Source organism: Amborella trichopoda, chromosome 5 (assembly GCF_054954075.1).
Source record: "Amborella trichopoda isolate Santa Cruz 75 chromosome 5, AtrichopodaSantaCruz75HAP2 v2.0, whole genome shotgun sequence".
Taxonomy (NCBI): domain Eukaryota; kingdom Viridiplantae; phylum Streptophyta; class Magnoliopsida; order Amborellales; family Amborellaceae; genus Amborella; species Amborella trichopoda.
The window spans coordinates 864,001-889,452 of NC_142340.1; the positions used below are offsets into that span (position 1 = coordinate 864,001).

Consider the following 25,452-nt stretch of genomic DNA (forward strand, 5'->3'; position numbering starts at 1 on the left):
TATGTTTTTGCTTCTTCCCTGGTGTGACGATCAAACAATTCCAAACCAAGCTCATAAAGTACAATCCATGTTGAAGATTTAGAACCGATTTTCTTTGAGCACCTGTCATTCTTTTAGGGTGTGGTTTGTATAAAGCTCAGCCCCAAACAATCAAAGTAAGATGTACCCTCAAATAGTATCGAAAGATTTTTTTTATTACTAAAAAAATTTATGATGACTTGAAAATTTATTTTCATCTCTAATTATAAAAATTAAAGCTTCAAAAATAGTGTAGATCAAACATACTATAAACACTTGAAAAACTTGAAAATTGACGGTCTAGATAATGCATTACAAAATGCACTGTTTCAAAGACTTGAATGTTTTGATGTCCTTATATCTCAAGGTTGAGATGATCGGGTTTGAAGGTTTTTTAGCATCAAAACAACTTCTAGCGAATTTTTGAGGTGAGCCTTAATTTGATTGTTTAGAGCCTCAACCTTATATAAGGTTTTGGACACGGTTGGCATGTAGGCCCAGCCTGCACATGTAGAAATGTGAGCCCCTTAATAAAATCTATTTTTGAGATAGAGTTTTTGACTTAATTTTAAAAGATAATGTAATATTTAACATGGAGATATGAAAATGAAAAACTAATAAATTCTAAAAATTAGAAATAATAATTCTATTAAAAAACATTTGGACCATTAGTTTTTATTGTTTTTAAATAGACCACATATTTGCATCCATAAAGATGGATGCTTTATATTTCGAGACCGCATATGTAGAAATACGGTCCAGCCCACATGAAACAATTTTCCTAAACTTTTCCCATTCTTTTATGAGATAGATTGTATCTTTTAATCCTTGATGTTTTTAGCCATCACCCAACCAATCTCCCTTAAGTATCTCTAATATATCAGTGATAATACCATCATCCAGATACAACCATGGGTATGAGTGTTCTAAGTGTAAGTAACAACCAAACACCCACCTTGCTTCACTAAACACCTACCTACAAACTTATATTGTACCTTTGAACCAGTCTTAGGCTTCACTTTATGCCCTGAAGGGAATGCCAATAGCTTTTTGAGGGAAAACATTAGCTAAACTCCAAGTATGTTCTACTCAGGTGCAGGGTACTTGCTCATTGAAAAGACCATATTTTTTCAATTGAGGCCACTGTTCAAAAAATCTCCGAGTAACTCGTAAACTAGCCGGTTCAATTAGCCTAATAGTGAAAGTCCCGACCGGTAAAAAAAAAAAAAAAAGGACAAAAAAAAATCCAAAAAAAATGAAATTTATTTAAAGCATTGATTAAACCTACCACATCCAAATAAAGTTGAAAATTAGTGAAAAAATGGGATTTTAAAAAGGCGATATATGCTCAGCGGTATTTTTAAAATTTTTCAAAAAGGAGAAGTATTCATGACCAAAACACTTTCCAATCTTTGCCAAATGATAAAAAACATTAAAAAATGCATCACAAACAAATCCCTTATTTTTTGAGATTTTTTTTTTAACTTTAAATTTTCTTTCAAATATCTGGCCAGATCACCAAAACCAGCTGAAACCGGAACCAACCAATGCACAGTTCAGATCTAACCCTCCCGTTCCAAGTTGAACCAACCGATACTGCAAATACTGATTGAGGTAAAATGCTCCCCCACCACATCGTACATTTAAATAAAAAATAGTCATAATGAGACAACCTTTTGTAGCCATCAAGATGCCTATATTGAATAGTTTATGAATAGCAAGCAGTGTAGCACATGAGGAGGATCTGGAATCACTGTCTAAGGACAAACCACAGATTTTGCTCAATATCAATGACTGTCATGTATCTGAAATGGGTTGGCAAACATTATTTCATTAAATACTGTTGATAATTTTTTTTAAAAAAAGAAGAAGTATTTCATGATTAAAACGACAGAATAGGCTACAAAGGCATGTATCTTAGTTTGATGGGGGATACAGAGTTTGCTTGCCTAATCAAAGCAAACCTCTCCAATGTCCCCATCTTCCAAATGTCTTTATTCCAACCACCTCAAATAGCTGATGAGGAATTTCCAATGGTCGGGCGAAGGGGAAAGCCGCAAGAACCATCTTATCTCCTGGGAGTTCGCTTGCCTAACCCATGTCCTCAAAAGAAACAATATAACCCCCTAGGAAAATGGTGGTGGCTCCAGGCCACTCAAGAAAACCACCTTTGGCAGGATGTCTTCCACCACAAAAATCGGCTCAATTCCTCTACTTGGCTACCATCTTGTTCGGTTGGCAACCAATACCTCAGGGGCATGGAAATCCGTACTCCGTAGCCTAAGTCCATTCAAAGAATGAATCTCTCTTGAAAGCTTAAATTTTTGTCAGTTATCAAAGTATAATAGCAGAGAGAGCAGTGATGAAAGAGGTTGCACAAATCTATCCATGATCTCATAATGGAGTATGTGAAATGTGCAACCTCTTGGGACAGTCAGCAAACATCTTAAAGACGTCAGAAGTAGACCCTACTGTAAAAATAAAAGTTAAAAGACCTAAAGAGTTAAGGGAGCAAATAAGAACAGGGGAGTAGAAAACGTCTTGCAAATAATGCAGAAAAAACCTACCACAAAGGAATAGGAGGAATGAGAGGCGCTTACATGAGATTGGAGGAATAAGTAATGAGCAGTTCCACCCTCCAACAATAAAACTCGGTGTAGAAACTTGACAAGACTGATCCCCACTAAAATTGAGGAACTAAATCCCATATGCAAAAAACAAAACAGAATTATCCTCATAGGTCATGAAAAATATCAATGAAAAAATAATTACTCGAGTAGCCTTGAATTGCACATGCAGATAATGTACAATGGTGATATTTTTTTTTACTTGTCATTACAATGGTGAGAACTATATACAAGAAAGATGAACCGTTTCACAAACTGGAGCAACCATGGAAATAAGTTTCACCTTGTTCAACAAGTATTCATGTAGACCTTTGCTTAGTGACTTGGCAAACAAACTTACCATCTGCTCTATGAAAATACAAGATCCTTCAAAAAAGAATAGAATGAAGATCAATCCCCTATCAAATAGGAAACATGATATTGTTTCTACACGGTGCACATAAGCAAGACACTGGGAATGTCCCAATTTCCAATAAATATTGCACAAGGCATGGGCTCGACCTCAACACAACCAAGATGCTCAGATATCCTCAATTTTCTAGTGAGGCAAGAATTCCAGCCCCTCAACCGGACAGGGGCGTGAAATTAAACAGATGCTTCTTTGGTGTGACAATTTGAGACCTGAGATCCATTTGGATTTTTTTAACCATGAATTTCATAAATAAATAAAACACACTGGAATAGATTTTCACTTTGCCAATGAGCAACCTACAATTCCAATTACCATGCTTTCCCCCATCATCAAATCACTTTTCAAAATATTTACATTTATTGAGTAAATTAACAAGTCTTTCTTATCATTAATTTATGTAAACAAATTCTCCTGTGATGATATTTAGTAAAGTCAAAGGTGTCAACAACATTAAGTCATATTTTCAATATGCTGTCATAAACATAGAAGATATATATAAAAAAAATTGTGAGATTTTTTTTTTGATGCTGCTATAGAATTATATGAGATGTTCATTACCTTTTCAATCATTTCTATATCTTAAAGGATACAATCTGTAAAATACAATCTGTACAATGCTTTATATGATCAACGAAATTAAAATCACGCAAATTTTACACTAGTGTTAAATGATTTTGACTAAAGAAGGGTCAAATTATTTTCTTAATCAGCCATGTGATTCCATAATGCAACAAATAATAACTATCACCCATATCACCAACAAATCATTTTGTTGTAGAAGCCTGCTCTTTTTCTTCCTTCATCCACTAAACCTTTTCTGCAAAGGCCATTCAGAAGAGCATTATATATAATAACATCGGGTTCCATCGAACCTTGATACATCAGCTCAAATAATTTGATTGCTTCCTCTATTTTCCCATCCTTACACAAACCATTTAGAAGAGAATTATATGTAATAATATTGGGTTCCACGCCATCTTGGTACATCGCCTGTAATAAATTAATCGCTTCCTCTATTTTCCTCACAGTTGAAGCTTGTGAATTGATGTTGTTCACTAATGCGTCGATGACCTCATCTTTCCAGCGGTTGAAACCTGGAAACTTGAAAACCCTAGAATTCCTTCCAGCCGTTAGCCAAGAGAACTCATCGATCTCCAGTAAATGCTTGGACTTTGGGAAGCCCAAACATACCACCCATCCATTGAAACCATACCACGCATCCATTGAAGGGCACGAGACAAAGTTACACTTGCAGAGGAATGAAGACTCTGAGACACGAAACTCTTGTTCTATTGATGGCATTAGCTCCTCTTTGCCTGAATAAAGTACGCCATTTTTTAGCTCAGAAAACGATTAGGATTTCAATTTCAATCTCTAAAACTAATATATATTATAATAAATTACTTCAAAAATAAGTGTTCACAAGATCTCTGTACCATTTCTTTAGTATAAAATTTTGTTGTCGCATTTAGAAATTGATTTTAAAGCGCTCATAGAGATTCATGTTGCTCAAAGTGCTTTTTTGGATGAGGAATTGAAATGAAGCTTTATTTTGTTTTCATAAAACCTTAGTCCTATAGAAACTTATTTTGTGGGGTTGTTTGTATATGGTCGAGGCCCTGAACAATCAAAGTAAGATGCACAGATACACTTTTAAATAATGTCAACTCTTTGTGATAGCTTGGAAATTCATTTTCATCTTTAATTATAAAATTTAAAATTTTAAATTGGTCTAGATCGAGCAGATCTATGAACACTTAAAAATCTTGAAAATTGACGATCCAAAAACGCACTAAGATCAAGATGATCTATTTGAAGATTTTTGGGCATCAAAACAACCTCTTGTAGTGAAAATTTTCAAGTCCGCTTTTAATTTGATTGTTTAGAGCTTCGTACTTATATGAACTTTTTCCAATTTTGAGAGAGAGTTATTAAGAGAGAAAAAATGTTGTGTCATTGGATATATGGTTTGTACAAGGTTGATGCCCTAAACAATCAAAAAAAAGTTGCACCTTTAAATAGTATTGAAAAATGTTGTTTTGACAATTGTTGTGATATCCTAAAATATTATTTTTATCTCTAATTGTAAAATTTAAAGCTCAAAAACAATAATGTAGAACAAGCAAATTTATGAACAGTTAAAAATCTTGAAAATTGACAGTCTAGCAAGTGCATCACAAGATGCATTATTTATGAGACTTGAAATCTATTTTTATTCATATTATACATCTTGACGTTGAGATGATTAATTTGATCATTTTTTGGCATCAAAATAACTTTTTCTAGTGAATTTTTTAGGTAGGCCTTAATTTGATTGTTTAGGGCCTCACCTTTAGATAAACATTTTTCTTAGATAGATAATAGAGAGCCAAGTAGGTTTTCAATGGCAATAGGTCTACATTAGGGATCAATATTGAGCTCATACCTCTTTGTCCTAGTTATGAATGACTTAACTAGGTATCTACAATAAGAGGTATCATAATGTAAGTTGTTCACCGACAATATAGTTTTTATTAGTGACACCCGAAGCGGTGTTAACACAAAATTAGAACTTTAGAGGGATGCTCTAGAATCTAAATTTTTAAAATTAGTTGGACTAAGATAAAGTATGTGAACTACAATTTTAGTAATATTAATAGTAGATATCAGGAAGTAGTTAAGATTGACAATCAAGAAATACTTTTGATTTTTTAAGTTGATAACCCAGGAAAATAAAGAGATTGAAAAGGATGTCATGCATAGAATTAGAGCTGGGTGGTAAAGTGGAAATGTTGCAACAGAAGTATTATATTCCAATGAAGCCGAAGGGGAAGTTCTATAGAACATATATGAGACTAACTTTGCCTTTTTATGGGGCAGAATGTTGGACGGTAAAAAAGTGAATGTATTCGGGAGAATTTAGGTGCAACTCCAATAGGTCATAAGATGAGAGAAAATAGATTTAAGTGGAGTGACCATGTGTAGCACAAATCCAGTACGACTTGTATTAAGAAGTGCGAGTTGGTTCAAGTAGAATGATAAAAAAAGAGAGACCCAAAAGAACATGGGAGGAAGTAGTGAGAAAATATATGAGAAATTATAACGGCATTGGTAGAGTAGAATGACGGACTAAGATTCATATAGCAGATTCTAAATAGTTGGAAAAAAAAACTATAATGATGATGATGATGGTGTGAGATAAATAATTGTTGGGTGGTTACTTTTGGTATAAGGAGTTCACATTCAAATGTAGTTGACTGATAAATTTGAAATCAATGATGGGAGATGTAGAATAAATTTTCTCAAATATTACGATACACTTAAATCATCTCGATTTCACATCTAAATAACCATGTTACCAATATAAATAAGGTGCCGTTTGTATAAAGCCTCGGCTCTAAACAATCAAAGTAAACCGTACTTTCAAATAGTATCGAGAAATGTAGTTTCAATACTAGAAATCTTTGTGATAGCTTTAAAATATATTATTATTTTTAATTATAAATTTAAAACTTCAAAGGTCATGTAGATTGAGCATATCCATGAAAATTTGAAAATCTTGAAAATTGATGGTCCAAAAATACTTACAAGATGCACAATTTCCAAAACTTGGAATCTATTTTTTTCTCATACCCATGCATCTTGATATCGAAATGATTAATTTGAGGATATCTGGGCATCAAAACAACCTATTCTAGTGAAATTTTTGAGGTGAGCTTTAATTTGATTGTTTGGAGCCTTGGCTCGATATAAACTCTTTCCTATAAATAAATATGTTACAAATATTTTTTTTATTTTTTGAAATTTTTATATGTATTTTTAATTATTTTTTTTAAGATTCCCAAGTTGGACCTCCAACTCAAGCTCGACTTAGGCATGAGCCTGAGTAACTTCGCTCGTGGAAAAGACCTCCGAATTTTTAAAAGAAAAAGTTTATATAGAGTCGAGGCTCTAAACAACCAAATTGGAGCTCACTTCAAAAATTTTATTAGAAGAGGCTGTTTTGATGTTCAATTATCTTCAAATTGATCATCTCGACATCATGATGCATGGACATGAGAAAAAAATGGGTTTCAAGTTTGAAAAATAATGCATCTTGTAACATATTTTTGGACCATCAATTTTCAAGATCGTCAAATTTTCACCGATCTACTAGATTTTTGAAACTTTAAATTTTGTAATTAACTATAAAAGTATAATTTAAAGCTATCACAAAGATCCGCTAACCAAATTTTGTCGCACTTTATTTTGATTGTTTGGAGCCTCGGCCCTATACAAACCGCACCCTTTTTAAATACAGCGTATAAGATTAATTCAAAATTTCAGAGTGGGATTTTACCGGGAGTAAATGGACAATCAACTCCCGCGAGTGTAAACTATCTTCTGGCTTTCGGGAAAAACTTTCTACCCTCAAGTTTCTCTCTCTACAAACACTCTCTCCACGGGACTTTCTTTCTCTAGAAAGTACAAACACTCTCCATTTGCGTCTCTCTGTAACAAATCGTGACCATCCCAATCTGTAATCCTCTCTCTCTAAGTTGGCTGACTGCAATTGCTGAATCTCAAATCCTCTTGCTTTTGAACCTAGTTTTGAGCTCCCAAATGGCGCTCTTTATTCATCAAAGAAGGATCCATGGCCTTTCATACAACCATGGATTTGGGTCCTGAATTCCCTTTCCTCTGTAATAGCAGGCGTGCATAAATTTCGTTTAATGGATTAGTGGTCTGGTCCATGGCCCAAAGTCTTTGCATTCAGTGGAGATTTGCCCGAAATCTCTTGAGTTTATTTCGAGGGATGTTAGGGTTTTGAAGCTTTAATCATTTTCCTGAAAACACGAACTCATAGAGAATGTTTGAGCAATATCCAATTCACAAGCTTCAATGGTGGATTGAGCACAGTGAGAGAGACTAGGTTCTCACGTTCTCAGCCATGGCCAAACCCTTCTAATTATGCCGAAATCCTAGTTGTCATGCCCCATCAAATTGGAGGTTATTTTGCCCTATTTTTGCTCTGCTGTTATGGGAAGAAGGAATTCAGATCTTGTTGATGCAGGGGAAGAGTTAAGAGTGACGAATTCTGTGTTGCTGTCAAAATAAGGGAGATGGTGCATTGGAAGAGGCAGTCTCTCTCTTCAAAGGTATGCTCCTCCATTCCTCTCTCAAACCCTCTCTATCTATCTGCAATTTCTTGTTGGACTCCATCTCTAAAGCTGGCCAGCAACCATCAACATCGTCTCTGTATAAGGCTTTGGGTGGAGAGGGAATTTGACCAATATTAGTATGTTGCAGGCACTGGTAAAGTGTTTTTGCCACACGAAAGAACTGATTTTGCACTTGGGTTTGTTAGCTCATTCACAAAATTGGTTACCATCTCTCTGTTAACCCTACTGAGCATTGTGATGAAGGGAATGTGAAGGGAGGGGCGGGTTGTGAGGCCTATGGAGCTCTTCCATGCAATGGAAAGCCACAAGCTCTCTCTTCACCGATTCCTGCTCTCTCTCTCTCTCTCTCTCTCTCTCTCTCTCTCTCTCTCTCTCTCTATAGATATATATATATATATATATCTGTCTCTCTTAACTGGCTTTAAGAGAGACAGATAGTTTGCTCCATGTATGTCTCTGTTAAATTGCCGCCCCTCTTTCTATTCTCTCTCTTCTTTCAATTTTCTCTTTCTTCCCTTCTTCTAAACTCACTCCAATGTATTGTAATGGCTGACTCCAGTTTCTGGAACTCCAAGCATTTGTGCTCTTGAACCTTGTTTTGAGCTTGGAATGGTGTATTTTATTTAGTAAACAATCAGCCATGGCATTTATCGAACATTTAGAACTATGGTTTTGCATCTCTGAATCAGCTTTCTTCTGCAATTGCAACTTTGCACAACGCCCATCTATGGATGGGTGGCCTGCTTTCATGGCTCAAAGGCCAAGCATTTAGTGGAGATTTACTCAATTGATGATGAATTATCCCAGCTCTGTTTCGGTAATGATTGGAGAGAGATTCTAAGGTTTCGAAGCTTGAATCACTTAGGCGAAAACATGAACTCATCATCGATTTCAGCGAAGATCATCCATTAACAAGCTTCCATGGTGGATTGAGCACAGTGAGAGAAACCAACTTCTTGTATTTTCAGCCATGGCCAAACGCTTCTGCTTATTCTGGAATCCTAGTTTTCATTCCTGATCAAACTATCGCAGGTTGGTTTGCCCAAACTTTTGCTCTGCTGTTGAGGGAAGAAGGAATTCAGAACCTGCTGAAGCAAGAGAAGGGTTAGAGATATGAATTCGGCATTGCTGTCAAAATAAGAGAGATGGTGCATTGGAAGAGGCGGTCTCTCTCTTCAAAGGTATGCTTCTCCATTCCTCTCTCAAACCTACTCTCTCTACCTGCAATTTCTTGTTTGTCTCCCTCTCTAAAGCTGGCCACCAAGCATCAGCATTATTTCTATATAAAACCATGGCCAACGATGGAATTTTACCTGATCTTTGTATCTTGCACACATTGGTCAAGTGTTTTTGCCACATGAAAAGAACAGAGTTTGCACTTGAGGTTGTTAGTCTCATTCACAAAATGGGTTACCATCTCTCTGTCATCCTATTGAACATTGTAATGAAGGGAATGTGCAACGAGGGGCGTGTTGTGAGGGCTAGGGAGCTCTTCCATGCTATGGAAAGCCTTAAGGTTTCACCTGATGTCTTTTCATTTAACACTCTCATAAATGGGCTATGCAAAGCCAATAAAATGGAGGAAGCCATGGTTTATACAAAGAAATGGGCAAGCATATGTGTCACCCTGACATAGTTACGTATAACACGGTCATAGATGGTCTTAGCAAGGGTGGGAGAACGGAGGAGGCAATGGATTTGTTAGTGGAAATGGATCACAAGGGCCTGAAGCCAGATGTTTTTACATTTAGCGCTCTCATAAATGGGCTTTGCAAAGAAAATGACATTGAAGGGGCCTTAGAATTGTGCAAAGAAATGTGGAAAAGAGGTTGTATCCCCGACATTATCACCTATAACAAGGTCATGGAGGGTCTTTGCAAGGGTGGGAGAACTGAGGAGGCAATGTCTTTGTTAGTGGAGATGTATCACAATGGCCTTGACCCGGATTTTGTTTTGTATAGCACTCTCATAAATGGGCTTTGCAAAGCAAAAAAATTAGCAGAAGCCTTGGCCTTGGTCAAAGAAATGGTGAAGAGAGGGTGTCAACCCAACATTCTCACATATAACACATTCATAGATGGCTTTTGCAAGGGGGGCAAAACTGAGGAGGCAATGGTTTTGTTAAAGGATATGCACCACAACGGCCTGAAAGCTGATGTTGTCACATATAACACTCTCATAAATGGGCTTTGCAAAGCAAACAACATTAAAGGAGCCCAGGAATTGTGCAAAGAAATGGGGAAAAGAAGGTGTTCCTCTGACATTGTCACATATAGCATGCTCGTAGACGGTCTTTGCAAGGATGGAAGAACAAAAGAGGTGATGTATTTGTTAGAGGAAATGTGTCTTACTGGCCTGAACCATGATGTTATCACATGTAGCATAATCATAAACATCCTGTGCAAAGAGAATAACTTGGATGAAGCCGTGGTGTTGTTCAAAGAAATGGAGAAAAGAGGATGTTATCCTAACATTTTCACTTATAACATCCTCATTGATTGTACTTGCAAGAATGGGGGAATAGAAGAGGCACTCAGTTTGTTGGAGGAGATGGATCACAATGGCATTAGCCCGGATAATGTCACATATACCATCCTCATAAACATGCTCTGCAAAACAAATAACTTGGAGGGAGCCTTAGAGTTATTCGAAGGCATGGGGAAGAGAGGGTGCCTCCCCGATATTTTCACATATAATGTACTCTTAGATGGTCTCTGTAAGGATGGGAAAATACAGGAAGCAGTTTACTTATTTGAGGAGATGTACAATAATGGCTTGAAACCATGTACTGTTACATATAAGCAATGTCATAAGCATGCTTTGCAAAACAAATAATTTGGAGGAAGCCCTGGAATTATTTGATAGAATGGGGAAGAGAGGGTGCCTCCCGAACATTTTCACATATAGTGCACTCATAGATGGTCTTTGTAAGGATGGGAAAATAGAGGAAGCTGTAGAATTGTTTCAGTGCATGTTTGAAAAGAAAGTTTCTCCTAATGTAGTTACTTGCACTTCTTTGATTCATGCTCTTTGTCAAAATGGTCGTTGGAAGGAGGCAACGGAAATGTACAAAAGTATGTTAGAAATTGGGGTTCATCCTAATGATATTACATATAACATGATGGTAGATGTCTTATGGAAACACAGGAGTTCTGAACAATCCATGACACTGATAGAATCCATCATAAAGGAAGACAGAGAACAGACTTCTACAACAAAATGATTTGTTGGTGAGAATCCAAAAGGACCAAAACTTGCATCCTCTATAGCAGGTGAAAGTATTAAATATGGGTGATAGTCATTATTTGTTGCATTATTGAATCACGTGACTGATTATATAAACAATTTGGCCTTTCTTTTGTCAAAATCATTTAACATTACTGTAATATTTGTGCGATTTTAATTTAGTTGAACTAATAATTCATTGTGAAGTTTGCATCATCCTTTGAAATACATAAATGATTGGGAAGTTTCTTATAAATTTGTTTATATTTCCTTCTATTCTTACAGACAACATATTTAAAATATGAGTGAATGTTATTGATACCTTTGACTTTGCTAAATATCGTCACAGGAGAATTTGTTTTCCTTAATTGGTGATGAGCAAAACTTGTTATTTTACTTAATTAGTGTAAATTTTTTGACAAGTGATTTGTGTATAGGGGGAAGCATGGTGATTGGGATTGTGGGTTGTTCATTGCAAAGTGAATGTTTTATTTATTCTATGAAATTCAGTGGAATTCGTGGTTCAAAGGTATCCAAATGGGTGGGTCTCTGTATAAGATTATCACACCAAAGAGGTATCTTTTTTTTCAGGCCCCTGTTCGGTTGAGGAGCTTGAGATCTTGTGTCATTAGAAATTGAGAACACTCCTGGTGTCTTTGTTGTGTTGAGCTCAAGCCCATTCCTTGTATGATTCTTATCAGAAATTGGGACATTGCCAGTCTCTTGCTTATGCGCACTGATTCAGAGCAGTATCGACGTTTTGCACCTTTTGGTGATTGGTCTTATGTTCTTTTTTCTTTTGAAGTGGATCTTATATTTTGACAGAGCAGACTTCCAAGTTTGTTTGCTAAGTCATTTGAGTAAAGATCTACATGAATACATGATCAGCAAGGTGAAACTCATTTCCATAGTTGCTCAAGTTTGTGAAACTGTTCATTTTTTTATAGGATGGCGTTTCTATAATGCCTATGCATTATGCAAACAAATTAAAGCTTCACCTTGAAACCTCATCCGGAAAGCACTTTCAGAGTCGGGAATCTACATGATGACTCTAAAATCAATTTCCAACACCGGCCATAAAATTTGAAGTTAAAAGATGGTACAGATCTTGTGGATCTGTGAACACCTATTTTTAGCACGAAATGGACGGTTTAGATGGTTTGTTGCAATATACACTATTTTTGGATTTTAAAATCCTGATTTTTTTTACAACCTTAATGTTCAAGCCGAGATGATCGATTCAAAAGTTTCTGACATTTGAATTGCATTTTTCGATGAGTTATGAGCTGGGGCTTTACTTATTTTGAAGGGCTGCAGCTCTATCAAACTATTTTCCTTAGCACATATGATCCTCACTATTGTACATTCTTGTGTGATTCGAGATTGCCTCAGGAATATTTTTTCGTTGATGTTGTTCATGACCTATGGGAGCAATTTCATTTTTTCATTTTTTTTTTTCTGCATATGGGATTTAGTCCCTCAGTTTTAAGGTCCAACGGGGATCAATTTCATCTAGTTTATACGCCAATTTCTTTTTTGACCCCCCCTCCCCCCCCCCCCAAAAAAAAAAAACAACCCCCTCCCTCCCCCCCAAAAAAAAAAACAACCCCCTCCCTCCCCCCTTTCCCTTTATTTTAGAAAATTCCCCGCTGTTCTATATTTTTCTTCAAATGATATATGGAGCTGGTTTCCTCAAATGATATTGAATATATATCTTTTGACGGGTTGCCAAAGGTTGGAAACTTGATTTTTATGATTGGAAGCTTTTGGGAGATCTGGTTGGAAAGGAATAAAAGGGTGTTTGAGGGGCCGATAATGAAAAGGGATTTGTTGTAAAAAAGAATTCAGCATACAATTTGGAGTTGGGTCTCTATTACGAAAGAATGTTTTGGGATCTCGAAGGTTGACATGGAAGTGAACGTGAGGAATTTAATAATGCAAAACGTGATGAAGGTGAGGCACAATGGAAGGTGGATTGCTTCTAGATTAGGAAGTATGAAACTAAATTGTGAGGGGAGCTCTATAGGGAATTCGAGGATAACAAGCTTTGGAGGTGTGGTAAGGAATATCTTGGACAATGTATTTTTTGCTTTGCAGGTCCGTGAGGTATAAAAACAGCCAATGAAGTGGAACCAATTGCGGTGCTAAGGGCCTCAAAACTTTAAAAGATAGAGAAGGGGAACTACTTGCAGTGTTAAAGGGGTTCAAAACTTTAAAAGATAGAGGCTTACATGAAGGATGTGTGATAGAATGTGATTCTTTAAATGTGGTTAATTGGTGTAATTGTGTCTATAGGCTTTTTTAGAAATTGAAATCGGAAATGGATAGAAGTAATAGAGTTGAGTCGAGATATGACTGTGACGTTCCAATATATTAATAAAGATAAAAAAAAAATCGTAGATACTTTAGCCAAGAGAGGAGGTGCAATGTAAGATTTGGTTGTTTCAGATGTTTTGATTACTTGATTATATTGTAATATATTTTGATTAATAAAATGATAAAATATTGTTAAGAAAGAAAAAAAAAAAAAAAAAAAACTAGAAGTGGTTGATAATGGAATTACCAGCACCTAGAGAGAGAAGTGGAGAGAGAAAAAGAAAGAATTCTATTTTTAACCTTTAACTGATTTCTTGTTTTTTTCCAAAAATGGTTGGGGATTGACCAAATTAGTGGCCTTAAATGTTTCTAATATCATTGGCACCCACACTCGGCATAATTGGCATCAAAAGTGAACGTAGCAAGAGATACGCTCTCTCTTTTTCAGTTAGAGAGAGAGATGGGGAAAGCTGAAAGAGCTTCTCTTTTAAAAAGAGAAAATCTACCATAATTAACCCTTCAATAACTAACCATGATTTAAAATCGAGTAAGTGTTTAAAAATGGTTGAATAAAATGTACGTTTGGAAGGAAACATTATAATGTTAATTGGAATTGTTTGGACCCCTAATGATTTTGTAAAGGCTTTTGACCCTTTAAGTAATAGGAAATTTATTAGAAACGTCTCTTTAATTTTTCAATATTACAAATTTACTTGTAATTCCTAACCGATCTGGCCTCGCATGAGTATGCGGTGGCAGTGCTTGAGTCTGTGATAGTACCACTATAGACCAATGTTGTTATTTCGGAGTCTTATTCGGTTTGGTGAGAAAAATGAAGCGCATGTAATTTCAATTTTTTTTAAAAAAAATAACATAAAATAAAAAAATTGGATATTTATATATATAAATAATAAAAATATTAAAAATACAAATTTTTTTTAAAAAAAATAGACAGAAAAATAAAAAATAAAAAAATATATTTATATCGATATTTCTTTGTTTCAGCCGAATTGGCTTGAAGCATACTCAAAATTAACTGAAGCGACAGCATCAGGCTTCGTTTCACTTCAATTTAAGGCTTAAGTCGCTTCAGCCTACCTAAAATTTGAAGGCTTGGTCTCTTCGGCCAAAGCAAAGTGAATCTAACAACACTGATATAGACCTAACGGGTCTATATTCATATGGCAGGCCGGCCCAGGCCCTTTGAAAGCCCTCTATCTAGATACCTTCGGTTTTAAATCACACACTCTCTCTCTCTCTATCTCTATCTCTATCTAAGACAGTATGTTTTGCTACTCTCTTTTAATAATGATATTTTAGAAATATTTAAGGCCACTAATTTAGTCAATCCCCGAGGAGAAAAACAAGAAATCAGTTAAGAGGGGAAAAACGGATTTCTCTCTCTCTCTCTCTCTCTCTTTCCACCCCCTCTCTCTCTAGCTTTCTCTCTCTAGAGGGGGTGGTGATTCCATTATCAACCGCTTCCAGTCTCCGGTCATTGTTTTTCCAATTTCAAACCAGAAAACAAAGGAAACAAGAAGAAATAGAGAGAAGAAACAAAGCCTAACATTTAGAGAGAGAAGAAACAAAGCCTAAAATCTAGAGAGAGGGAAAAAGCCCATCTCTTAAAAGTTTCGGGCCCGCTCACAATATTCAATCCTCTCCCCATGTCCCTTCCTCCCTCCCTCCCTCCACATTCTAAAGACCATGCACCCCACGTCCCATTAACAAAATCCCCAACACCCCAACAAATGCAAAGCCGCATTTTCTCTCTCTAGAACCACCCACCCCCCTCTCCCCCTCGCCGGAAAGATCAGGCCCTCACCGGTTTCCGGGAACCGGGAAAATGGGCTCTCTCTAAAGAACAGGTCTTGTTCCTTAGTAGCTCGATTTTTCCGGCGACACCGCCACCACCACCACGGCCATATCAAAATGGTTCGATCCTTTGAGCAAGAGAGAGAGAGGCCCGGCCTCTTGGTGAAGGGCACGGCCGATATTAACAGGCAAGCACATAGCCTAATTTTGGATCCTGTGGGAGGAGGGGAGGAGAGGACCCTATGGAGGAGCCAAGGGTCAAGAGCTCCATCTGAAAAACTAAGTGAAAACCAGATTGGTTGGTCCCTGAAAAAAGAGGAAAAGACTCCCAAGTCCAGACTCAGCAAAGACATTGCCAATCTAAGGGATAGGCCGCCCTCAGGTGGGTTGGGTTCTTTTGTTTTCATTGATTACAGTGGTTGGTCTCATTGTTGTGTTTCATTTTTTTTTAATTTCTTAATTTTTTTTAGTGATTGAATTTCATTGATTTGTTTTAATCATCATCATCATTATGGTTTTTTTTCAAATTGTTTTCTTTTTATTTGGAGTGATAGAATTTCATTGATTTGTTTTAATGACGTTTTCTTTCGATTTGGTGTGATAGAATTGTATTGATTTGTTGTCATTATTTTTATTTCTATTATGAGTGATTCATTGTATTTTTAATATCTTTTTTCCTTTTTCTTTTATAGTGATTAGATTATATTTGTTTGTTTTTATGTTGTTTTCTTTTGATTTAGAATGATTGAATTTCATTGATTTACTTTTATTTGTTTTCTTTTGATTTTAGAATGATTGAAAATTCATCGATTTGAGTCGATGTTGTTTCCTTTTCGATTCATAGTGTTTGGATTTCAGTGATTCGTTTTTATGTTGTTGTTCTTTTGATTTTGAATGATTGAAAATTCTTTGAGTTGTCTCAATGTTGTTTCCTTTTGATTCATAGTGTTTGGATTTCATTGATTTGTTTTTACGTCGTTTTTATTTTGATTTAGAATGATTGAATTTCATTTGTTTGTTCTGATTTTTTTTTTTTCCTTTGATTCACAGTGATTGAATATCATTATTTTATACTTACGTTGTTTTCTTTTGATTTGGAGTAGTTGAAATTCATTGATTTTTTGATGTTTTATTCTATTGATATTGATTTGGAGTGAATAAATTTCATTATTTTGTTGATGTTGTTTTTTTTTTGTTTAGTGATTTAATGTCGTTGTTTTGTTTTGAGGCTTTTATCTTTTTTGGAAAATTATTTCATGCGGGTTGGACCGCATGACTATATATATGCAATCCGAAAAGCTTAAAGCATCCATCTTAAAGATAGATGTAAGTAGTGTCCAAACGTTTTCTTATTAGAATTATTATTTTTAATTTTTAAAATATATTTATTTTTTTATATTCATGATCTCCATATTAGAGGTTACATATCTTTGAAAATTAAGTCTAAAAATCCATCTCAAAAATAGATTTATTAATAGGCCCACATTTCTACATATGAGGGTTTGACTGCATAGAAATCGGGTCCTCTTTTTTTTTTAATGCTTTTGTAATGGGAAACTATGATGCACCGGTGAGAACCATCGAAAAGATGTAATTACCTGGATTTGGCAGTGGGTCCCATTTTTTCACCCCATCACCGTACATACATACATTGATTGGATGGTGATGCCATGCTATCTATTGTCGTCTCATAATATTTTGGATTTTGGTATATTATTACTGTTTTTTAAATGCCTATTTTTCCTTGTTTAGATTCTTTTTCTTTTTAGTTCCTTTTGTTATTATCCACATATATTTGTCCCTTCCAATATTTCAATAATTTTTGATTAAATAATAGGTGTTATTTCTTTGGGAAAAAAAAGAGAGGAGAAAACTGTATCTCTTTTTGTATGCAATTTAGCTTTTCTAGATAAGTCTTTTAGAAATGAGTTGGATAATTTTCATTCAATATAAAGTTAATTTTTGTACATATCATCGTCATCATCTGAGGTTTATCTTAACAATTTAAAGTCGATACGAATCATGTTATACCATTCCACACTATCAAGGAGAAAAAATATTCATTTTCTCTTGTTGCTTTTTCTCTATAAATTTTAAATTTTTTTATTAATTTTTGGTTTTTTTTTTTTTCAATTCAATGCAATTTCATTTCTTAAAATGCTAACCACATTTTTATTTTGCAGATACGGAGTTGATAAAGGAAAGGTTTGCAAAGTTGTTATTAGGAGAGGACATGTCAGGAGGGGGAAAAGGAGTTTCTTCAGCCCTTGCATTGTCTAATGCGATCACTAATTTAGCTGGTATGTGTAATTCAATTTAAATGTATGTTGATAAAATTGGTTTTAGATGAAAAATAAAAGAAAATGGGTGAAAAAAGAAAAGAAAACATAAAGACCGAAACAATGATGCGTAGAGAGAGTGTGTCCATGGGGCAATTTTTTTTTTTTTTTTTTTTTTGTATTCAAGAAAAATTAGTATCAATTTGTAATAAATTTATGTTTAAGAAAAGGGATTGTCTACAAGGAGACGATTTATATTTGGGTGCGTTTTGTATAAAGCCGAGGCTTTAAACAATTAAATTAAAGCCTACTTTCAAATAGTGTCGAGAAATATGGTTTCAATATTGGAAAGTTGTGTATAGCCTTAAATTATATTTCCATCTTTAGTTATAAAATGTAAAGCTTCAAAACTAGTATATATCGAGCAAATCTATGAAAACTTAAAAATATTAAAAATTGACGGTCCAAAAAGACATTACAAGAGTATTTCCAAAACTCAAAATCCATTTTTTTTTTATGTCTATGCATCTTGATGTCGAAGTGATCAATTTGATGATTTTTGAGCATCAAAACAGCATCTTCTAGTGAAAGTTTTGAGGTAGGCTCTAATTCGATTGTTTAGAGTCTAGGCTCTATATAAAATTTTTCTTTTATGTTTTGTACATGGAGGTCATAATCATTAACACTCACAAATATGTCAGATTAGAGAGCTTGGGATGAGTCATAAAGTCATGAGAAATTTTTTATTTTTTGAAAACTGTATCTATTCAATGACATTCTTTCAACCACCCATTATTTTGACCTCCATTTACAAATTTACAAATGATAAATAGTCTTTTTGTACATGGAGGTTCCAATTCTTCACGAAAATGTTTACATACAGTGAGGTTGTTACCTTTTGAATACTTACCTTTGAAACTAAAGAGTTGTATAGAATTATCTTTGAGAAAAAAAGAGAGATTCTCCCATACCAAAGTCACTAACATTTAGTAACCAGATATAAAATGGTATTTTTGTGGTTTGTCTTTTTCTGTACAAATTTCAAGAAAATTTTTCTCATGCTTAAAATATAGGCATATTAAAGCCCATTTCTGCTCGATTTCACTTCTAATAGTTAAAAGTAAATGTAACATTTTTTTAACAAAATTAAATAGTCTTATTTTAATATTATGTTATGAGATTTTATACCATACAACTGTTCCTTTTTGATATGAGGAAACCAGAATCAGTCTTTGCAATTGGATGTAAAATCTATCATATTGAACTATGTCGATATTTGAGAAATTTTATTTTGGACTTTATAATTAGTGACACATCCTCAGCCGCCCGATTTCACATCTGACATTTAATAATGATTGCGGCCTCCTAATACTAAAATTAAATTGTCTCATTGTATTACATTTCCTTATTATATGTATTCCTTTTATGGGGCTCCTTTGACATAAATTCTTTTTCTAAATGGTCAAGAATCTCTTTCAAGAAAGTGCTCGCAACTCACAATAATCTAAACCCCATCGTGCAAGCAAGTGTGGTGTGTATTCTTTTTATTTATCAAAGTCAAGTAGTATAAAAACATGAACTTATACATGACTCTTAAGGGCACATTCAGGTGACATTCGGTTTTTCAAGAGTAGAGCATCTTGTCTGAAATTAATACAAATAATCAACACATTGTATATATTATATTTTATTGGGAGTCTTTTGTTTGATATTATGGAAAGCACATTTTATTGGGCAAGCTTTCTAATTTTCTCCTAATGTATAAAATTTATGTACTTCTCCCTATCAAATTGTCCATTTTGAATGGATGATTGCGATGGCCCCAATCACAATTTCATGTTTTGTACTATTCTGTTTTAATTTTTTTTTTCTGCAAAACATTTGGACACCAAATTTTGGATGTCCACTCCTCTCTTAAAATCACACCAATAAAAAATATAAAATTAATATTCTCAATAAATAGCAATCAAAATGCCCCAAAAAGTTTTCCAGGTATTTGGTTATTTTATTTTACAAAAAATATGTTTTAATATGTTTTTAGGTGCCCACCATTGAGATGATGGATGCCAAATTTCATAGTCATAAAATTTTAGGTGTGCCTTATTGAGATGATAGGTACAAAATTTTGTATTCATAAAATTTGTAGAAAAAATCTAAAAATAAAATACTCTGAAGCGTCAAATTTAGATCAAACGGTCAATGACTCACTTGATCAAAATTGAATGGCTAGATGGGAGAGAATATATATCTTCCATGCTTGGGAACTTTTTGGCATCTGACATGAAACGGATTGCATGTAGATTACTTTTTGCAAAAAAAAAAAAATGGAAATTTGAGCCTCACTTCCCCAGCTACTTGATTCCACATTCAGCCACCAATGTTGATTTTGACCTCCTCGTGCTAGAGATAAATGTTATTATTGTATTTTTTTGGGAAATTATCAAAATGCACCACACATATCAACTATTTAATATTTTACCCTTTTACTACTATTCCAATTCATTTGTATTTTGATGGGTACTTTGAAATTAATTTAAAACAATACGAGTAAAATATTAATAGTAATGATCTTATGTGACCGTCCCACACCCATGTGTGTAAGACTTTAAAAGATCCCTATTGAATTTGGTACAGATCTCTAAAAAAGTTATCAATCTCATAAGTGTATTTTGATATCTACGTACCTTTCTTTTGTTTCTTGTCCTATTAGCACTTCTCTTGTAGAAATAATGATGATTGGTAATTATAGTGTGATTAGATGGTATAATGTGATAATACTGTAATTGAATCATAGTTATCAAGAGTTAAGACTAGGCCAGACCAATCCTGCCCATCTGACCTGTTTAAATCACCAACTAGCTGATTCATAGTAGAATCGAGTTTCATAAAAAAATTAATCCAACAAATATTTGACCGATTTTGACGTGGCATATCCGTCAGTTCAAACCAATTAAAACAGCTCCATAGTGCCGGGCCATGTCTTAGTTTTGAATTTTTTCATTTTCTTTTTTCTTTATAAACTTATTATATTCTAGTCTATAAGATCGATTTTAACTGGATCAAACCCCTCATTAGTCTTATAGTAGGTCTGATATGATAACCATGAATTAAATTGAACGGTGTTGATGTGATTGAATGGTGATAACAGCATCTGTGTTTGGGGAGCAATGGAAGTTGGAGCCAATGTCAGCAGAGAGGAAGGCTCGGTGGAGGAAGGAGATCGATTGGCTTCTCTCAGTCACCGATCACATCGTCGAATTCGTCCCTTCTCAACAAATATCAAAGGATGGAACCAACGTCGAGGTGCATATCCTCTCTCTCTAGCACAGTGTTCTCTCTCTAAAAATTTCTCTCTTTTTTTGTCAAACAGTCACGCAAACCTCTCTCAATGTTCGAAAAATCAAACTGGCCTTGTAAACCTACCAAGGGCCGGTTCTGAATAACTTGTAAACCAAGGGCCGGTTCTGAATAACTTGTAAACCAACCTCAATGTTCGAAAGATCGAACTGGCCTTGTAAACCTACCAAGGGCCGGTTCTGAATAACTTGTAAACCAACCTAAATTGCTCACTCTCTCTATCTGACAGTCAGGCAAACCTCTCTCAATGTTCGAAAAATCGGATTGGCCTTGTAAACCTACCAAAGGCCGGTTTTGAGTAACCTGTAAACCAACCTAATGAGGCGGGCGGATCCCAACAGCATTTAAAAATTAAAAAATATAAAAAATATTCATCCAAATGAAGTTGAAAAAATAGATTTAAAAAGTTAATTTGTACCAAGGGTATTTTTGATATTTTTAAAAAGATAAAAAATATAAAAAAAAATGTTCTTGTCCAAATTACTTTCTAATTTTTGTCAAATTGATTAAAAACATTAAAAAAAAAACGCACATTACATATAAATTCTCTATTTTTTGGAATCTTATATAGTTTTTTCAAATTTTTTTAATACCCAACCGGACCGCCAAAATCAGATCGGAGTGTGCCCGGTTTCGGTTTCACTGGCCGAGTCTGCAAACACTGCTATCTCTGCATACACTCTCCTCTCTCTCTCTCTCTCACACTCAAACAAAACGCACATAGAGGTCTCTCTCGCCGCACACACTAAGTCTCTCTGTCCTGCACACACTATGGAACTCTCTCTCTCTCTCCTGCACACACCATGAAAGTCTCTGTCTCTTCCCCAGATACATACAAATTACAAACACATGAGGGAGGTTTATCACTTTATCTCTCTGTCTCATCCCACAAGACTGGGTCTCTCTCTCTCCTCGCAATTGCAGCAGCTGAACTGAGTACTGTACGTGTGATAATGGTTTGTGATGAACAGATAATGGTGACCAGGCAGCGAACAGATCTTCACATGAACATCCCTGCCCTCCGCAAGCTTGACGCCATGCTCATAGTAATCCCCTCTCTCTCTCCTCCCCCACCAAGTTAGATCTACGGGTGGGAATGGGTCGGGTCCAAGTCAATTGGACTTAAATGGTCTGGTTCGGATCTATAAATAAAAAATATTATATATATTCCATATGTTGTATCTTTATATGATTACAATGCATTCCTATTTCCTACTAATATATAACAGGTCAGGTCAGCCCCTCGTGATCAAGATCTAAGTTAGACACCGACCTGAACCTGACCTGGTCGAGTCAAAAATCCAAATGGACCCAGACCGTACCAGTGGGTTTCAAAATCTGGATTTAGACCTTGACGTTGTTGGATCGACCCATCAGTCCAATTCAAATGGACCTAGACCAGACCTATGGGGTCCAAAATCTGGATCTAGATCTGGATGTTGTTGGGTCAAGCCATCCGGTTAGTTAAATTGAAATGGAACTAGATCAGTGGAGTCCAAAGTTTGGATCTAGACCTAGACGCCATTGGGTAGATAACCTGACCCAATTCCCACCCCTAGTTAGGTGTAGGTCCAAAAGACTTAGACCCGAGTGGGTCTCGTCCAACCCATACCTATCTTTGCCAGGTCAATTGGGTCATTGTCTGATCGAGTTGGATGGGCTGGTTCTGTATCTGGCGATCATAACCCGGACCGATCCATTTCCAGCCCTAATATACTGATATAAGCATTTTCATTGTCATCCTTACTATTTACTCTCTCTCTAACTCCATTGTTTTCTATCAAAAAAAGGACTATTTGGATAGGTTCAAGGACCAGAATGAATTTTGGTATGTCTCCAAAGATGAAGAGGAGGGAGAGAAAGGAAGCAGGCAGGGTGATAAATGGTGGCTCCCAACTGCTAAGGTCCCACCTCAAGGCCTCTCTGATGTCTCAAGAAAATGGCTCCAATTTCAGAAAGATTCAGTGAACCAGGTTCTCAAGGCAGCCATGGCCATTAATGCACAGGTCCTATCAGAGATGGAGATACCTGAAAATTACATTGAATCCCTACCAAAGGTAAATATCAATTAAAAAATAATTGTACTTGTTTTAAGTCTCTCATGTCAATAGTGGGTCTCTCTCTCTCTGGAAGCCGAATGCCATCAAAAGACAGAAAATTAAGTGTCACAAATTAGGCTAAGAACCAATGTTTTGGAAATCGCCTCAGTGCGCTCGGCCCCTGGTTGAGGAAAGCAATGGATTCGGCCAATCTACATACTACCTATAAAAAAGTGAAAAAAGAAAGACAGAAAGAAAAAGGTTTAAAATATGAAGAAAAAAAAAGAAGTAATAGAAATCATTAGCAGACTAAAAAGATAGAAACAGTTCTACAAAAGACGTTTTATTGAAAAGTATGATAAAGAACTTGAACAGTTTAGAAGAGTAAAAAAATATAAAAATTCCCAAATCATCTTAAAAACTATAAAAATCATATAAAAACTTAATTCTAAATAATATAGTAGTATCTTCCAAAATTCTGGCATTTTTTATTTTATTTTTTAGCCATTTGTTTTTCTAATTTTTACCTCATTTATAAAAGTGGGCGAGTTGCTCGGAACTCGCCCCAAGTCCGAGGCGAAAATACTACACTGAGTCTGAGTGTACTCGGCCAAGTCCCGTAATACAGCTAAGATCTATTTCTATGGAAACCAAATAATCTCTCTGATTTTTCTTCAATTTACTTTTTATTGAAGAATGGGCGAGCAAGCCTTGGCGATTCAATATATCGAAGCATCACAGTCGATTTTTTCGATCCCGAACAATTCCTCTCGACTCTCGATCTCTCGACCGAACACAAGATACTAGACTTAAAGAATAGGATTGAAGCCTCAATTGTGATATGGAGGAGGAAAATGATTCATAAGGATGGGAAATCCTCATGGGGCTCAGCAGTAAGCTTGGAAAAGAGGGAATTGTTTGAAGAGAGAGCAGAGACCATCTTAGTCCTCCTCAAACAGAGGTTCCCTGGAATTCCTCAGTCTGTTCTTGACATAAGCAAAATCCAGTTCAACAGAGTATCTCTCTCTCTCTCTCTCTCTCTCTCTCTCTCTCTCTCTCTCTCCCCGTTTGTATGTAAAGATTGAAGCATTTTAAGACATATCTCTCTCCATTTTTGGAACTAATCTTCGAAACTTTAGTACCATTTCCTTCCCAACTACTCCATAATCCTATAATTATCATTAATTTCTCTCAATTTCTTAATGCTTCTCTCTTTGTGTCTCTCTTAAACCAGGATGTGGGTCAATCTGTACTTGAGAGCTACTCAAGAATACTAGAGAGCCTTGCCTTCACCATCCTCTCTCGGATCGAAGACGTCTTCTATGCCGACTCCCTCACCCAGAACCCCACCGAGGCCGAGGTGGAGCGGAGGCCATATTGTGCCAACCCAACCTCCACATCCCCGCTATCAAAGTTCCCTAGCCCTGGTGAAGAAATGGAGAAGCTTGATGCCATGGAGAATGAACATGCCTTGACCTTATCAGACTTCATGGGATGGAACATTGAGCAGGAAGCAGACATGAAGAAAACAGATGATCCAGGGAGTTTGGAGGACATTTTAGGGAATGGTGATGGAAAATTCATGGTCAAAGCCCCACCAAATGTAGTGACTAATAAGAGGGTTTCTTACATTGAGAAGCTAGAGAATTTGGGGGGCCTCAGGAGCCCCACAGCTCGCCACTAGGACCCCTCTCTCTCTCTCCTTTTGTTGAAAAGATATAAATGTGTAGATTTCAAGGGTTCATTTTATAAGTTATATTGATTTATTTGTAACTTAGATGGCTAGATCTTGTGTATATTTGTGATATGGGATCTGGTGCAGGTGCCTGAGTGTAGACACTTCTCTGAAGTCGGCGCAAATCCGAACGTAAACACTGAGTTTGTTGTTGAGGCTTCAAATTGTTGTTGATGGTCTTGTATTGGTGTATTAGTGGACTTGCAACTGATTTATCATAATGAACCAGTACATGTTAACAAGAAAATTCAATCTAGAAAGAGAGGATTAATTTGTTTTTGTTGGGGGTGGGGGAAGGGGTGTTGAATTGTATGCACCAATAAGTTTATGGTGTTGCCACTACTACTACTACAAGTTTATGATGTTGCCTTGTATTTATCTCATCTTCACCTACATAGCTCTCTTGCTCCCTAGCCAGCCATAATTTGCCCTAATTATTGGGACTGATTTCTGTGGTTTACCATGATATTATGCTGCCCTTTGGGTCT

The 25,452-nt window shown here is 35.7% G+C and overlaps 3 protein-coding genes across 4 annotated transcripts; 2 read left to right on the forward strand and 1 right to left on the reverse strand.

Moving 5' to 3' along the window:
* Positions 1 to 1,793: 1,793 nt before the first annotated feature.
* On the reverse strand, positions 1,794 to 4,602 carry LOC110006601 (uncharacterized). 2 transcript variants are annotated; one of them, XM_020662603.2, is made up of 5 exons: positions 4,494 to 4,602; positions 3,930 to 4,373; positions 2,929 to 3,011; positions 2,619 to 2,715; positions 1,794 to 2,298 (listed from the first exon to the last, which is right to left on the reverse strand). In XM_020662603.2, the coding sequence occupies exons 2-5, from the start codon at positions 4,357 to 4,359 to the stop codon at positions 2,174 to 2,176; spliced, it is 735 nt and encodes a 244-aa protein (XP_020518262.1). In that variant the 5' UTR covers positions 4,360 to 4,373; positions 4,494 to 4,602; the 3' UTR covers positions 1,794 to 2,173. The 2 variants fall into 2 exon arrangements, with proteins under 2 accessions (XP_020518262.1, XP_088722737.1); XM_088866611.1 differs by lacking the exon at positions 4,494 to 4,602 and having other exon boundaries at positions 3,930 to 4,448.
* A 3,486-nt stretch (positions 4,603 to 8,088) lies between these two features.
* On the forward strand, positions 8,089 to 12,208 carry LOC18426616 (uncharacterized). Its single transcript, XM_006833259.3, is given in 5 exon segments — positions 8,089 to 8,174; positions 9,006 to 9,136; positions 9,231 to 10,997; positions 10,999 to 11,470; positions 12,015 to 12,208. Coding segments are annotated over 2 exon segments (1,617 nt in total). The 5' UTR covers positions 8,089 to 8,174; positions 9,006 to 9,136; positions 9,231 to 9,803; the 3' UTR covers positions 11,422 to 11,470; positions 12,015 to 12,208.
* Positions 12,209 to 14,813: 2,605 nt separating this feature from the next.
* LOC18426617 (rop guanine nucleotide exchange factor 9) lies at positions 14,814 to 25,211 on the forward strand. Its single transcript, XM_088866613.1, has 7 exons — positions 14,814 to 15,936; positions 17,738 to 17,854; positions 20,982 to 21,136; positions 22,162 to 22,236; positions 22,981 to 23,247; positions 23,925 to 24,245; positions 24,464 to 25,211. The coding sequence occupies exons 1-7, from the start codon at positions 15,672 to 15,674 to the stop codon at positions 24,911 to 24,913; spliced, it is 1,650 nt and encodes a 549-aa protein (XP_088722739.1). The 5' UTR covers positions 14,814 to 15,671; the 3' UTR covers positions 24,914 to 25,211.
* The last annotated feature ends 241 nt before the right edge of the window (positions 25,212 to 25,452 follow it).

Coding starts and splice junctions, on each gene's coding strand:
- LOC110006601 (XM_020662603.2), bottom strand. CDS start 4,359: ATGCCATCAATAGAACAAGAGTTTCGTGTCTCAGAGTCTTCATTCCTC. Junction 2,716..2,928: donor ATGAATACTTGTTGAACAAG/GTGAAACTTATT, acceptor TATGGGATTTAG/TTCCTCAATTTTAGTGGGGA. Junction 2,299..2,618: donor ACTTATTCCTCCAATCTCAT/GTAAGCGCCTCT, acceptor GAATGGACTTAG/GCTACGGAGTACGGATTTCC.
- LOC18426617 (XM_088866613.1), top strand. CDS start 15,672: ATGGTTCGATCCTTTGAGCAAGAGAGAGAGAGGCCCGGCCTCTTGGTG. Junction 21,137..22,161: donor AGGATGGAACCAACGTCGAG/GTGCATATCCTC, acceptor TGTGATGAACAG/ATAATGGTGACCAGGCAGCG. Junction 22,237..22,980: donor AGCTTGACGCCATGCTCATA/GTAATCCCCTCT, acceptor TATCAAAAAAAG/GACTATTTGGATAGGTTCAA.